This window comes from Mucor velutinosus (assembly GCF_035048745.1).
Source record: "Mucor velutinosus strain NIH1002 chromosome Unknown tig00001564, whole genome shotgun sequence".
Taxonomy (NCBI): domain Eukaryota; kingdom Fungi; phylum Mucoromycota; class Mucoromycetes; order Mucorales; family Mucoraceae; genus Mucor; species Mucor velutinosus.
In genome coordinates, this window is record NW_027041906.1 from 785149 (window position 1) to 800678 (window position 15530).

A 15530-nucleotide genomic window follows, 5' to 3' on the forward strand; every position below is an offset into this window, starting at 1 on the left:
ACGTTTCTTTCTGCTACTAATTTTCCAATGATTTGATCTTTTCAATTAATTCAGCAACTGTAGTCTCCAGTTGAGTGCGCTTATCACGTTCCTCTTGTAATAACGATTCAAATTCCTTGCGAACCTTCTCAATTTCGTTCTTGGTATGATTCCTCAATTTAGTTTCAAGCACTTCGTTGCCGCCCCCATTGCCGCCATTAAAGTTGAAGCGAGATGCAATATTCTTCACCCCAGAAGGACGCACAGGCTCTGGCTCTTGCTCGGTTGTGGAAGCTGGCTTGTCTTCCGCTGGCTTCTCATCCCATAAACGACGGGTTTGTGTAGGTTTCAAGTTTCGTTTGGAAATCTCATCAGCGGCACCTGCTGCAAAAGGTGTAGGGAATTTGGCAAAGATGGGCTTGATGGGTTTAGCGGGAGGCGATGCAGGCTTCTCAGGGACAGCAGGCTTCTTTGTCTCTTCTTCCTTTTCCTCAGCTTCCAATTCCTTTTGCAACGTCTCCATTTGACTGGGTTCGCTGTGAAGAGCTTGTGGTGATCTGCGTGCTCTGCCTCCAAGACGAGCACGAGTTGGTGCTGATAACTTGGGTCCAGATGGTATAGTATCGAATTCGTTCTTTTCCTCTTCTACAACGACAGGAACCTCCTCTTCTTCCTTGACCTCTCTAGCAATAGACTCTTCCTTGTCAGTCTCGACTTCCTCCTTCTTTTCGGTAAATGGAGCGTCGGCTTCTTTGTCTTGCTCAATGACAATTGGTTTTTGGTCAGAGATGATAGATGTAGCTTCTTCGGACGCTTCCTTGAACTCTTCTTCGGGCTCCTCTTCAACCACAACAGAATCCTCCTTTTCGGGTTCGATCTCAGTGGGAATATTGCCAGAGACAGCGCGAGCGGAAATGGGATCCCCATTGTTTGTTTGCTTTGGTGAAATGTTGGATTCATCAACCTCGGCTACGGAAGGGCTCTCAGTGAGTTGCTCAACCTTCTCTTCTTCCTTCATGAATGGTGCCTCATCTACACCGGATTCTTTCTCTTCTTGATCAGAAATAGGATCCTCTTCAACAACTACAGGCGAATCCATCTTTTCCTCCTCCTTCTCTGGAATAATGGTGACTGGCAATTGACGTTCAGCGACAACAGGAGTGAAAGCAGGTGATTCTTCAACTTCTGATTTAACAGGAGATGCAGGCTTTTCCTCATCAGCATCGTATTGTTCCTCTTCCTTGATAGCTTGTTCGGTTTCCTCGGTTTCCTCAGTGATGGGAACAGAGGTTGTTTGAGAAATAGGTGCAGTGAATGGCTTTGGAGGTGTGGCCAAAGGTGCAGCGTTGGAAGAGGGGGTTTGAACAGATGAAGGTCTTTGACCCAATGTTACAGGTCTCGTAGTACTGGGTGTTTGTACAGAGGCAGGTCTGGGCACTTGGGGAGGTTTAGCCATCACGGGGCTGGATTCAGCAGCAGAGGATACGCTGCCTGTATTGACAGAACGACGTGATCGAGTAGGTGTTGGTGGAGCAAAACTATCTTGTTCCAACTCCTTGACAAAGTTAGATGGGAAAACACCAGATTCTCCTCTTTCGTTCTTTCCCTTCCACCATCCATCATCTGCATTGCGGTCGAGAATGTCGACATATTCTCCTCTCAACAGACTCAGTTCATCTAAATTGATAGGAATGAGCACATGGCGTTCCAAATTTGAGCCATACCAACTACCTTCGTTATCAGCATCGTAAGGGTGCAACACAATAGCCTTTCCGACTGTTAAATCAAAATAGTTAATAGATGAACCATGACACGCATACAAGATAGATGAACTTACGGGGCTTTTCTTGTCTCTTCTCCTCGGCTACAGGCTTCTTGTCAGGTACATCTTCAGAAGCAGTGAAGGCGGGCACTGAAGGGACGAAGGCAGTAGGAGAAGTAGCTTCAGATGTGGCTGCAGGTTTAGGTTCCTCGCTAGCAACCTCTCTCGTTGTCTCAACAGCAGGTTCAGGCTCAGGTTCAGTCTTTTTGGGTGCACCTCCAGTCTTCTTCAATCCAGGGAAACCACCCGCTAACAAACTGCCAATACCACCTTGCTTGACACCAAAAGCAGCCAATTTAAATCCACCTTTAGCTATGAAGATCGTAGGGTTAGTTTTCAACCCGAATTATGGAAATAGATTGTACGACTTACGAGCAGCGCTATCCTCATCACTGAGGGGTGATCTAGGGCCGTCAGCAGAACCACCACTTAATTGCTTGCCGAGATCAGGACGACCTGGCATATCGATATCTTCGACATACTATCATTTGAAGCATTTAGCTTTGGATGCACATAATTCTTGGTTTGGATGTTCTGTTTTTACCTTGGAAGGATATCTGCCAACCTTGCCATTCAATTCGCCTCTTGACCATTCGTCATCAATGACTTCATAAACATTGATGATTCCACCGCGAGGAAGAGAAATTTCTCCAGCTTCCTGAGATGCATAGTCCTCCATCACTCTCGCCATACCAATCACCTGATCAACTAGAGACGGCAAAGCATGAATATTATCTTCATGAGAGTGCCGTTTTGCATTGCATTTACCTTTCTTTTCTTCTGGAGTAGGCTCCTCAGATTGTGCCTCGGCATGGACATCATCCTCCACAGAAGGATTGGCAGTATCATCATCCACAGCAACGCCCTCAGCTTGATGAGGTTCCGTGTCGTCAATGACGTCTTGGCTGCCTTGCTCAACCTTTGGCTTTTCATTGCCCGCGTTGCTATCGTCTCGAACAGTGACAAACTATAATATCATTGTCGTTCAGCAATGTTATTAATTTCACATCAATGCAGATGACTTACATTACTGGGAAAGAAGCCTAAAGAGCCATCCTTCTTCTTACCAACCCACCAGTCAGGGTCAGAATCATCTGTTACTTTGATAACTTCGTCCTTGACAAACGAGATTTCGTCGTCTCTGGTTGCTTCATAAGGGTGGTGCGCAATGACTATTTTAGCTGTCTTTTCTGTGAGCATATCTATACATCACTCGAGGCTGCCAACCCTTTCTATACACCTACCAGACATTGTATATTGTGTGTTGATATCAATAACGATATAGGTTTAAAGAGAAAAAAAGAAGAAAAGAGAAACAAGAATATCATTGTAGTGTGGGTCTTTTTATGAGCATCATAGTGCTTAAAACTCCGGATGTAATATTTGGAAAGGAAGCATGATTCACTCCTTTCAGCTCATATCAACTGTGCCTTAAAAGGCAAACAGCAGGTTCCATGAGTATTAAAACCAAACAGACGGACGACATGCTTGGCATTCCGTTTGTTGATATTGACATTCATGTAGCGAGTCTTCATCTCAATCTTGTTACTAGACATCATTGGTGTCCATATTTCTTTAGCACGAATCCATATCCAAGAGCATCCAATAAACCTACAAGCATCTTTTCTGTACCAAACCTCAAGGCATACTTCTTGTATAAGCAGCAAGGACCTTCGGACTATGATACAACTAATCCGGTTTTACCAGAGCTCAATCAATAGGCTAATATTTAGCGATATTTGACGATGATCACCCGTATTTTTCATCAGCATTTCAACAACAAAGGGAATACCAACTCGATACCGGTCATAAGTTTCAGATCCATCAATTGAATGCACTAATCGATGTATCATATATATATAAAAAAAATACGCTCGCTCTCCTATTATTCACCTAAACGCAGCATAAATTGGCTATCTATGATCGCTTCTATCTCTTCGTAGAGACCGTTTTAGACCGTCAGAGTAGTGCCATACGATTCCTCACGATTAATAGTTACTTTGTAATGCCATATCTCAAATTTTTTTAGGTCCAAAATTATTGACCCAAATTCTTGCATTTTCCATGAGGTATCCCTCATGGATTTCCTCAAAAATCAATCGATCGCGTTTTTTGCCCTGAAAACGACATTTTTTATTATGACATGCTATAGTAAAAAAAAGACCCTAGAAGCTCGATTTATCGCATGAAATTACTATTTTGGATACTGCCTAATACAAAAATAGATTTTCCGACTAAATAAGCGTCTTTTGATTACGACAATTTCTGAAATTTTTTAGTGAAAAATAAATGAGTTATTATCACCATTCGATAGAGAATCCAAGGAATTACTTGAAACTATTAGTACTCTATGTAGATTTTGTAGGTTGTTTTTCGAGCATTCATCAACAAAAGTTTTTTTTTGTCAAATCCATCGCAAATTTGACGATTTGATCAAAAAACCTACTGGCCACAGCGGAGCGTGAATTAGCCTCTATTACACTAGTGGTAAATCGTGCTCGCATCCATGAATACAATCACCACATCAAACGCTAGTAACGGCAGGTTGCATAGTAGCTAGCACCAAATCATAGCGTAGATAATGTGCTACAAATAAATGTAGTTTTTTGTAATCTTGATTGATGGGAATCATCCTAAAGTACTTTTTAAAAGAGGGCTTTCACCGTGCCTTAAACTGCTATCAATGCTGTTGTAGCCGTTTTGGCTGTATTAAAGAGGGCATTTTATGCGATAGTAACGCTGTAACCAAACTCAATGAGTAGTCAATATTGTGAAGCTAATTGCAAGACTATAATCAGACTATAGCTCTTGCTTTTTGGCCGCAACCGTTCCTAGTCTGGAGCTTACAGATCCAGATATACAGACTATTTACAAAGTTCTTTTGAAAAAGGATGATTTACAGTAGTTTGTAGCAGGAATGCGTTCAACCGTCCTATTCTCCGGATCATGTGTCATGTAAATTAATACATGGGAGCTCTTGCTGTTTCATTCAATTGTTGATGCAATCTCTTTTCACCACATTACGAATGATATGATCATGAATCCTTGAAGAAGAAGAGAATCAGCAGAAATCAGAGAATAGTCAGGTTTGCTTAGTGGCCACGCAAGCCTTCTTAAAGTTTGCCACATGTATTAAATGTACAAGCAGAGGATTACTAATTGGTAAAAAGGGCCTAATGCCAAACATTTTGTGGAAATGTTAATCAGTGTTGTTGAAGGGTTTCAAACGCTTGACATTCAGAGTAAGGCACAGAAACCTTCAATAGGAAGCCATGTAGATAAAATCAAAACGAAATGCTCTGCTATTCATGTTTATAGATAGAGCCGAAGAGAAAAAGCTCACTGATTTAGGTGCTGTGCATGCTCCCGGATAAAAGTCAATGGACCCATATTTCAATTGACCTAAAAGGGCTTTTCTGATATATTTACAGCATTGATGATGGTTTGATCTGTAGAGTACGACGCTGTCTGCTCCAATGAGAAAGCCATTGAGTTTCATTTACTCATTAGATGCATGATTAAAAAGCACATGATTGTAGCATTTTTGTCAAAAGACCTCAAGGTGGACGAAAGGGGATTGTTATAAAGATAAATAGAGGCGTAAAATACAAATAGCATGTACGAAAAGCTTGTGTGAGTGTGCAGGTGAGGTACATTATTTAATTGTCTTCCAAATGTAATTTAGTTTGATTTGACATGATAGAACCAAGACTTTTTTTCTTGCCCCTGCGTTTCATCAGTATAAAATTTCTAACAAATGTTGAGCATCTCCCAGTGATAGACTCCTGGAGAGATCTACCTACCGTATTACATGCGCCCATCTTGTATTATGAGCCTTTTCGAAATGTAATTTGATATGGCATTGGAACGATGACGACACATCAACTGGATACTCTCAAGCACACAAAACCAAAAGAGAATGGCCCAAAAGAGGCCAGGTTTTTTCGAAATATCTTCCCACCTTTTTTTTTTTCTTCTTCTCCCTTTCTCTGTCTTTCTTTTTTACTCTTTTGCTCAATAAACGCATCAAGAGTACCCAGCACATCCAGTTTCAAATCTCATTGTATAAACCAGGGCCCTTCTCCACATCAAGAGCTCTATTTATAATCAGTTCAAATCAAAGAAAGCAGCACATCAAGTCAAAATAAGGCTCCCATCAACGCACCCTCTCATCTACTTGGTTTTGTAGTCAACACATTTCTTCATAGCAAAAAAAAGGAAGAAAAAAGAAAAAGAAAGGAAAGTAGATAACAAGAAGAAGACAAAAAAAAGAAAAAAAAAAAGAGAAGGTAAGAGAGTAAAGGATATACTCTCTTTCTCTTTTCTTTTGGCACATTTTATCCTCTCCAAAGAAGCATCTTAAATACCAAACCATTACAACTGTTCGAGAAGAAATAATCCCTACCTTTTTTTTTTTTTTTTTTTTTTTTTTCCCAATTTTACGATTTTCCTCATTTTTATTATCTATTGATTTTTCTATTTTCTTCTTCTTCTTTTTTTATTGTTAACATTTGCAAACAACAAGCTGTTCATTTTCGATGGAATATCCTTCAAAAGATGTCATTGTAGGTGGTCAATGGCTAGTTTTGTCCAAGATTGGCGAAGGATCCTTCGGAGAAGTCTTCAAAGGTAATATTTTGCATTAATTAATTTTTGATTGGATTGTAAACTTAATTTATGAAAACTAAAGTCAAGGACATTGATTCGAACCGTTTCTACGCAATTAAGCGAGAGTCACTGGAGCTAGAATGCCCTCAGCTACATCACGAAAGTGTTATGTATGATGTTCTAGCAGGTGGTCGTAAGTTTTTTCCTGTCATTGGTGTTACATTGAACCTAACATTTGAATAGCTTGTATACCAACATGTCATTGGTATGGCCCACATGATGGCTTTGATTGTATTGTCATTGATCTGCTAGGCTCAAGCCTCAAAGATCTTCAGACAACTGTAAGAGATATACCTCTGGATATTGTTATTGATTTGGGCTGTCAATTGGTAATAACAATCGGCTGGTTTGGGGAGAGTTCTTTTTCATTAAATTTTGAGATATTCTAGATCTCATGCTTGGAGCACATGCATGATAGAGGCATCGTCTACAGAGACATTAAGCCCGAGAACTTTTTATTCCCTGCCTCTTGTATCCTAGGCGATAACATTGAAATGAACTGGCCTTCTTATGCCACTAATGATCCAGAAAATAGCCCACCTCCTTCCCCTCCTTCATGTAGAACCGTACTCAATAACTGGGGAAAACAAACATCTCTTTATGCAGTTGACTTTGGTCTAGCTACTTGGTGGAGAAACCCTAAAACAAAGAAGCCTTATCCTGAGTGCAAAAAGCCCATCAAGTTCAAGACGGGTACTGCTCGCTATGCTTCCTTGAATGTTCATCGTGGCCGCACACATTCAAGGAGAGACGACATGGAAAGCTTGGGATACTTGCTCTTAGATCTGCTTTTAGCGGGCGAGTTACCATGGTCTGGTGTAACTGCTCGAAGCTCAAAAGTAGGATGGGATCGCTTGAAGGAAATCAAAGAAGAAATCTTACTAGAAGACATGTGTCTCGGCCTACCTCATGGCATCATGGATTTCATTGATTACACTCGAAGACTTCGCTTCAACGATCGCCCTGACTATGATTATCTACGTAGACTCTTGCGAGGCTGTAATGAAGCCGGCCCGTTTTCAAAATTAGTTACCCCACATCCTTACTCGCGAATGATACCTTCGCCACCTAAATATCAGCATCAGCAGCAAAAGCAACAGCAACAGAAACATATCCCACAACAGCATCATTCGCAGCAACCTCGTCAAAAGAAATACCATACCAGAGAGCGTAGTAATGAATCATACAAAAGGCCATCTCGTCATGTCTCTTACAAGTCGAAATCACCATCAAATCACACAAACAGCATTGGAGATCAACAAGATGATGTCTTTGTTATGGATGACCTGATGAAAGAACTGGCCCCCATCTCAACCACTCCCTCGCCACCGTTACACACTCATCAAGGCTATCAAAGGAAACGGTATGATAAGAGTAACACAAATCAACATCGAAACAACTATAGGTACCATTCCTCTTCATCTCAACATCAGCATTACTATAAATATGGTCAACATGCACAGCAAAAACGACATCAGAACAGACATCACGTCGGTTGGAATAGCCATAAGCACAGTCCTCAGCAACAGCAGCAACAGCAGCAGCAGCAAGATCAGTGGGAAGGACATGATCCACACTACTCAGTCAAGAACAATCTACAGACACCTTGAGTCCATCATTTTCGTTTACGGGAAATCTTTTCATTCATTTGCAAGCGTCCGATTATTACCGTACCGGACACCTCTTTATTAGTCAACATTTGGATGGTGGGAATTAGTGAACTTTAATAAACCCGTCAAAAATGCTATGTGAGAGTGGGAGTGGTTTGTAATTGTGTTTGAATGTGTGTAATGCGTCCCCACAAACGTTTATATAAAAGTGGACCCCCTCATTTTCCTGCGGTTTTCTCGGTTCATTATTCTTTTACTCTCTCTTTCTCTCTCTCTTTCTTCCTTTTTGTTCATCCAAAATGTTGGCTCGTCAATTTTTTCGCACAAAGGCCATTGTTGCCCCTCGCATGGTTTCTAGAACCATGGCCTCCAAGGCCTTTGTTAAATACAACTGGGAAGACCCTTTGAACCTTGAAAAGCTGTTGACCGAAGACGAGATCTTTGTTCGTGATGCCGCCAGAAGTTATTGTCAGGAACGTCTCTTGCCCAGAGTTATTGATGCCTATCGTAATGAGAGTAAGTTGTGCTGTTTGCTTATGAAACATGGGCGATTATTTAGTGATTCGATTAGAATTCGACCGTGAGATCATGTCAGAGATGGGTGAACTTGGTTTTTTGGGTTCCACTATTGATGGTTATGGTTGCGCTGGTGTTTCATCTGTTGCTTATGGTTTAACTGCTCGCGAAGTTGAAAAGTGAGTTTGACTCTTTTACAGCATACGTCCATAGATACTAACATGAAACGCTACAGTGTCGACTCTGGATACAGATCTGCAATGTCAGTCCAATCTTCTCTGGTCATGCATCCCATCTATGCTTATGGTACTGATGCTCAAAAGGACAAGTATCTCCCTCGTTTAGGTATGTAGGTCATTGCTGTACTCGAGCTTGAGTATTTATCTTGTTTCTTTGGTAGCCAAGGGTGAAATTGTTGGTTGTTTTGGCTTGACTGAACCTAACCATGGTTCTGATCCCAGCAGCATGGAAACCACCGCAAAGAAGGTGAACGGACACTATGTGATCAATGGCTCAAAGACCTGGATCACCAACTCTCCCATTGCTGATGTATTTGTTGTTTGGGCCAAGAACTTGGATGAAGGAGGTGCTATTCGTGGTTTCATCCTCGAGAAGGGTATGGCTGGATTAGATGCTCCTGCTATTAAGGGTAAATTCTCATTGAGAGCTTCGATCACTGGTATGATCATGATGGACAATGTTGAGATCCCTGTTGAAAACATGCTGCCTAATGCAAAGGGTCTCGGTGGACCATTTGGTTGTCTCAACAACGCTCGTTATGGTATTGCTTGGGGTGCTCTTGGTGCTGCTGAAGCTTGTTTGGAGCAAGCTCGTACTTACACATTGGATCGCAAGCAATTCGGCCGCCCCTTGGCTGCTAATCAATTGATCCAAAAGAAGTTGGCTGATGCCAACACGGAAATCGCCTTGGGATTGCAAGCATGTGTTCAAGTTGGCCGTCTTAAGGATAGCGGTGAGCTTGCCCCTGAAATGATTTCCATGATCAAGCGTAACTCTTGCGGTAAGGCTCTCGCCATTGCTCGTGAATGTCGTGATATGTTGGGCGGTAACGGTATCTCTGACGAATACCATATCATCCGTCATGCTGCCAATTTAGAGGCTGTAAATACTTATGAAGGTACTCACGATGTTCATGCTTTGATTCTTGGTAAGGCTATTACTGGAATTCCTGCCTTTGCTAATTAGAACAAATGACAACACATTGTAAACATTCCCTCTTTAAATTCCTTATTGTATTTTCTCTTAAATAATAAATCTCGTATGTATAAAAGTATACACTATAGTTTTGAAGGTCAAATCATATTTTTAGGTCCTTGATTGATTTAGCAGCTGAAAGCCAATAAAATTTGCTTTAATCTCTAATGCCATTCCAGATTAAAGGGGGACAATGAAAACCCGTAGCTGAAGTTATCTCGGTAGAAAATTTTTATTAGATCTGTATTACCGAAAATCTGTAGATAGAGTATTTTTCATGACATTGTGCTTCCACTGCAAGTTATACAGAATGGTGGTGCCTTCAATGCCAATTAGAGCTTTTGATAGAACCAGAACAGTATTGGGCACGAGGAGGACTTGCTAGTTGACCAAACATAGAGATACTTGATGTCAATTGGAGGTGATATTGATGTGATTATTGCCAATCCTTCTCTTTTCTAAACGCCTTCAAGATGGCTTTCTAACATCAATTGTAAGTTGCAATCGTACAAGTTTGGGATGTTGCTACAATCTGTGGTAAGTCCTACCTTTCCCTAAGAAATGAAACGCTTACTGATCCTCCACGATAGCACATGCTATCAATCTCTGTGTCTCTTTGAGAATTCCACACAATGCCAGCTATTTGTTTCGAATTCAAAATCAATTTTCGATTGACCAAAAATTACAAATCTGGGAACCCACAAAAACGTTTGTACATCGCAGGATTCTCGTCAATCTTGTTCTTGAACGTAATATTCTAGACTATGAGTTTGATGCACTTTGCTTGGAGAGCCAGGGATTTCGATGGCCATGATTTCCAAGCTGTACTTCTTGTCAAAGCCAATTACACCAACAGTGGGTCCGGCAAATCGTCTCTTATAAGGTTTTGAGTGATTTCAAGAAGGGAAGAAACATTTGATACCTAAAACCCTCACAATATGTTAGATTTGCTTTAGAACTGTAGAATGGTTTTTGTCTTGTGCAAATCCGGTGAGTATTTGTCGAGATATGGCCAAAAAAGGGTATTATGCAAAATCATCGATTTTTGTTCAAAATCTGCTTGTGATAGCAAGCAAAAAATCTGGCGACGATTTTTTGGTCAGGACAAGATTGTAAATATTTCATGGTAGAGTTATGCCAGAGCCTTAAGCAATAGCTCATTCGATAGGAACTTTTTTGATCTACAATGCTTAGTAATGCTTAACAAAGTGTTTTGAAGACAAATACCGATTAATCTTTTGAAAACAGTCAAAAAATCGCAAAAAAAATCGTATCAAATATCAGGCGAACAATTTACACCAGAGACTTGATATGAATACCATTGTATTTTCCTTTAAATTCTCTATAAGTTTCATATAAGTTTGAAGGGATGGTTACTATCAAGAAACGCGAAATGTTAAGGTCGATATATTTCGGAATCCCATGGATCATCATTCAGAGCAATAGAAATTGAAGCTCCATTGGCCTTCTGTATGTGTACACGACACAAGGATGAATTTGACCGAGCATTTTAAAAATCGGAGCGAACGAAAAGGGCCATATTAACTTGCTGGTTTCAAGTTATCAATAGATACTTGATATGTTGAAAAATCTTGTTGTCAAGGCTAGACAACTGTAGCTTGTCTTGCTCAATTATAATAAGGCTCCCAAATTAATGCATGTATATTCCCTCGCTTAAAAATAGCATCTCCAATGTTGATTATTTCATGAAACAGGCGTTTTCAATACCAGGTTCCTACTTAAAAGTTGACTCAATATCATTATTCTACAAAGTATTTTAATTTCATGATAGTAGTACAAGTTTGTAGTACATAATGTAGCTTTATCTAGTGTCACTGTTATAAGCATGTGTCTTATAGTGTAGATCGTGAAGTGAACACCTGATGCAGCAAATTCATATTATTTCATTAATCTTGGTGCTTATCCAAATATGGCAACCATTCGTAGTCAATGTCGGAATACAAGTATATAAGTCTATAGCATCATCCATGTCCGTCGTGCCATCTACAGCCTATACCTTTGAAGTGAACTAGACTAGATTCCCATCATAAACAAAGCCCAAAATAAATGTCATCTCAATCAAACCATGCTACCATCAGCAAATAAGCATACATAATAATAGTATTAACATGGTGATAGAAAGGGTTAAATTCTCTAAAAATAAGAAATGACAGATACTAAAGTAAATGTCAAGGGTATTGCAATGTGTTGTAACATAAATATACCTAAAAAGGATACATGCTCAACAATAAGGATCTATTCTTTACGCATGATTCAAAAACCATATATTGAAATACCGTTCTTGATCCATCAGATCAACAACTAAATAACCCAACAAAAATATATAAAGTAATGGAATCACTGGCAACTACTAAACTGCTGCCAGATAAGAGATATAAACCGAATAATATAAATAGAGACGTAGAATATACATTTTATTGCACATTATCCTAATTTCAAATAAAGAAGGATTTTAACAGTATTCTACCTGCTTTTCCCACCGTTTTTACTACAACAAGAACGATTGTTTAGTGGCAGGATAGCCAGAATAATACTGTTGTAACAACAAAGTAAGCAACGCTGTGCTAAAGTGATACCGCCTCCTATATTACTTTCGTATCTGACAAATTTAAAAGACATTTCTCACATGAAATTGTTTAATGGATGATGAATTCAATAATTGCACCTTATCTTACTTTTGAATAATGCAGGATTTAAATTGTATCAATATTTGAATACATTTTTATTGCAAACATGAAATTATAATACATGACAGGTCAAAAGGAAATCAACTAGTTGTAACCCTTCGTTGTTCCAACCTCTTAGCCAATCAGATTGTCGGAAAACTCCGCTGATTTAAAAAAAAATTTGCGAGGGTTTCCCCCTGTTTTGATGTGAGGCAAAATTTTAAGCGCCGCTATAATAGCAATATAGCCGCTGCTATCATCAAATTTCCCCCAGGTGCTAGAGCATGCCTTACTTACACCACGTAGCTTTAAATTCAGGCGTTGAGACTCTCAATCATCACTAAAGTAAGTAGTGACAACCAAGTGGAGGCGGCCTATCTACCTCCTAGCCTCGGATAATGTCTTGTTGAGCTTCAGGGATAGGCACATCCACACAACGTAAAAAAAGGTATGCTTCAAAGAAACATAATAATAATAAAAGAAAGTAAAGAAAAGAACATAATACTATAAGAGTATAGTAGTATGTAGGCAAAAAAGAGACACTCACACAAAGTGGGTCAAAGAAAAGCATAGCAAACACAACATCAAAGATGTTCAAAAAAAAAAGCTCGTTGCTGTTGCAAGAAAAATGCATACATGAGCAACGCGCATGGTAGTAATAGTCGGATGTAGAGCAACATGATGACACGAATACGCACAACTGCAAAAGCAACAGTGGTATTATAAGTTTGCGATACAACATAATGACTAGTATTGTTTCATGTAAAGCTACAGAGGAAACACTACCAACAAAAGAAAAACAAAAAGAAAAAAGCGCAACAAGGCAAGCATCATGAATGCATTCTCACGAGAAAGGAAGCAATAATATAAGCGTTCAAAGAAGTTTTATATCATTGCGACCAGAAGAAAGAAGATACTTACCACTTACCACAGCCACAGATAGACCAGAAGAGTATAGGCAATTACCAGAGATAGACCAGAGAACAAGCATGCACCAAATACAGCAGACCAGGAAAGACCAGATTAGCAGTAGCTGCAGCAGCAGCAACACCAGCACTATAGAAAAATTAAAGAACGAGCACCATCAGCAAAGACCAAACAAAGACCAAAGAAGTTACTTATCACTTGTCACCACCACAGATAGACCATAAGAGTAGAGGCAATCACCAGAAATAGACCAGAGAACAAGCATACAACAGTTACAGTACACCAGGATAAACCATATTAGTAGTAGCAGCAGCAGTAATACCAGCACTATAGAAAAACTAAAGAACGAACGCCATCAGCAGAGAGCAGACAAAGAACAAAGAAGTTGCTTACCACTTATCACCACCAAAGATAGGCCATAAGAGTATAGGCAATCACCAGAGATAGACCAGAGAACAAGCATGCACCAAATACAGCAGACCAGGAAAGACCAGATTAGCGGCAGCAACACCAGCACCATAGAAAAACCAAAGAATGAACGACACCAGAGACCAAACAAAGACCAAAGAATCAATCACCAGACATGATAAACCAAAGAAGCAGACAGCAGAGATAGCAGACAAGTACTGGCAGCAGCACCACCCACGTCAAACAGACAAAAAGAATCATCAAAACCTAATAAACAAATTCAATTAGTGTTAATTCTACGCCTTCCAGTGCTCGTTATCGAATGGTATCTAATATATTTCACTTTAAAGAAGCAGTATGAAATACTTCTAACAGTGCATGACAGTGTTATCAGAAGATAGAGTGTTATTATCAATCAAACGGTTTCCAAAACAGCCATGGTTTGGTACTAAACGCGTTTGGCAAAAAAGGGAAAAAAAACGAGGGTATGGAAGAATAAGAGGGCGCCCTATCCGACGTCACGGCCAGTGAATCTGGTCTCAGTCTTTTCCCGCGGCAGCTGTAATTGCGGCAATTTAATATGAATTTGTGTAGTGGGTATTCTCGTGTTCAAACTTGACTTGATCTCACATCTTTTAAACGTTTTTGCCAAATCCGACTATGAAAACTGTAGTTATCATACCCAACTTTCTAATATACCTTTAAAGAACTAAAGAAGCCGCATCGAACGGCGCTGATTACATTTAGCTTTCAGACCGAAAATAGTGAGCAATTTGCAAAAATATGAAAACATGTTTTTTGCCAAAATGTCGAAATTTCACATAGGAAAATCTCATAAAAAGAGTTTTCAGTGCTGCATCCCGTCTTTACAATCAATTTAATTTTATATGTATCATAGGAAAAGTCTTCATTTTTTTGAGTGAAATACGCGATCGTTTGATTTTCAAGAATTTTCCCGTGTTAATACTCATGAAAAAACGATGATTTTCATGAATTTGCAATGTGCCAAAAAATTTTGAGATAAAGCATCAGTGAGTAAAGCGTGACCAAGGGGAGGCATGTTGTGCTATTCCAAGTGTCCACAACTCTCCGTTGCATGAGTTATTTGTGCTTCAAAATGGCTAAAGTTGGGCAGAATTTGACCTAAAAATGAGGTGTAGTAGGCTGTGTTGCCAAACAAGTACGTAAATTACAGTGCTTTATAGCGACTGGGATTTTCTGCATTACACAAAATCAGATCATTATCTTGAAATGTGAGATTGCAGTGATTTAAATGCTCGAGCGTCAATGACATTATACAGATTATTTGAATCTAGTACTACACAGCAGTATACTAGGTACAGGATTCTCCCAGTATCAAATGACCCGCCAAATATGCAATGTACATCATTGATTTCCAAAATATATGTTTCAATTTTTTCATCATGATTTGCTATCTTCTACCTGATATCCAAGACTCAGGAGGTACAAAATTATTTTCGGTTTCGAAGTTTGGGCCATCCAAAATTAGGTTTCTCAATACCATTAATGCAAGAGCTCTTACAATAGCATGTTCCTATAGCAAAATCTTGGGAGGAAAACAATAGTACAGTTAGATCTTAGATCGGATGGTGCGCTGCTGATCAAATACAGATGATGTCGAGAACTTGGTTACAGAAGAGGTTTTATTCAATAGAGAATAATTATCTTGAAGTACGT

General features: G+C 39.6%; 3 protein-coding genes across 3 annotated transcripts; 2 read left to right on the top strand and 1 right to left on the bottom strand.

The window, feature by feature from the left end:
- Positions 1-16: 16 nt before the first annotated feature.
- ATC70_010537 (uncharacterized protein) lies at positions 17-3052 on the bottom strand (the record flags this gene model as incomplete). The annotated part of the gene is made up of 8 exons (XM_064829750.1): positions 17-1656; positions 1711-1755; positions 1817-2113; positions 2174-2282; positions 2346-2509; positions 2570-2768; positions 2828-2982; positions 3046-3052. The coding sequence occupies 8 exons, from the start codon at positions 3050-3052 to the stop codon at positions 17-19; spliced, it is 2616 nt and encodes an 871-aa protein (XP_064682252.1).
- Positions 3053-6339: 3287 nt separating this feature from the next.
- Positions 6340-8079, top strand: ATC70_010538 (uncharacterized protein; the record flags this gene model as incomplete). Its single annotated transcript, XM_064829751.1, has 4 exons — positions 6340-6430; positions 6492-6602; positions 6653-6798; positions 6859-8079. The coding sequence occupies 4 exons, from the start codon at positions 6340-6342 to the stop codon at positions 8077-8079; spliced, it is 1569 nt and encodes a 522-aa protein (XP_064682253.1).
- Positions 8080-8378: 299 nt separating this feature from the next.
- ATC70_010539 (uncharacterized protein) lies at positions 8379-9801 on the top strand (the record flags this gene model as incomplete). Its single annotated transcript, XM_064829752.1, has 4 exons — positions 8379-8595; positions 8651-8774; positions 8831-8940; positions 8996-9801. The coding sequence occupies 4 exons, from the start codon at positions 8379-8381 to the stop codon at positions 9799-9801; spliced, it is 1257 nt and encodes a 418-aa protein (XP_064682254.1).
- Between the last annotated feature and the right edge of the window lie 5729 nt (positions 9802-15530).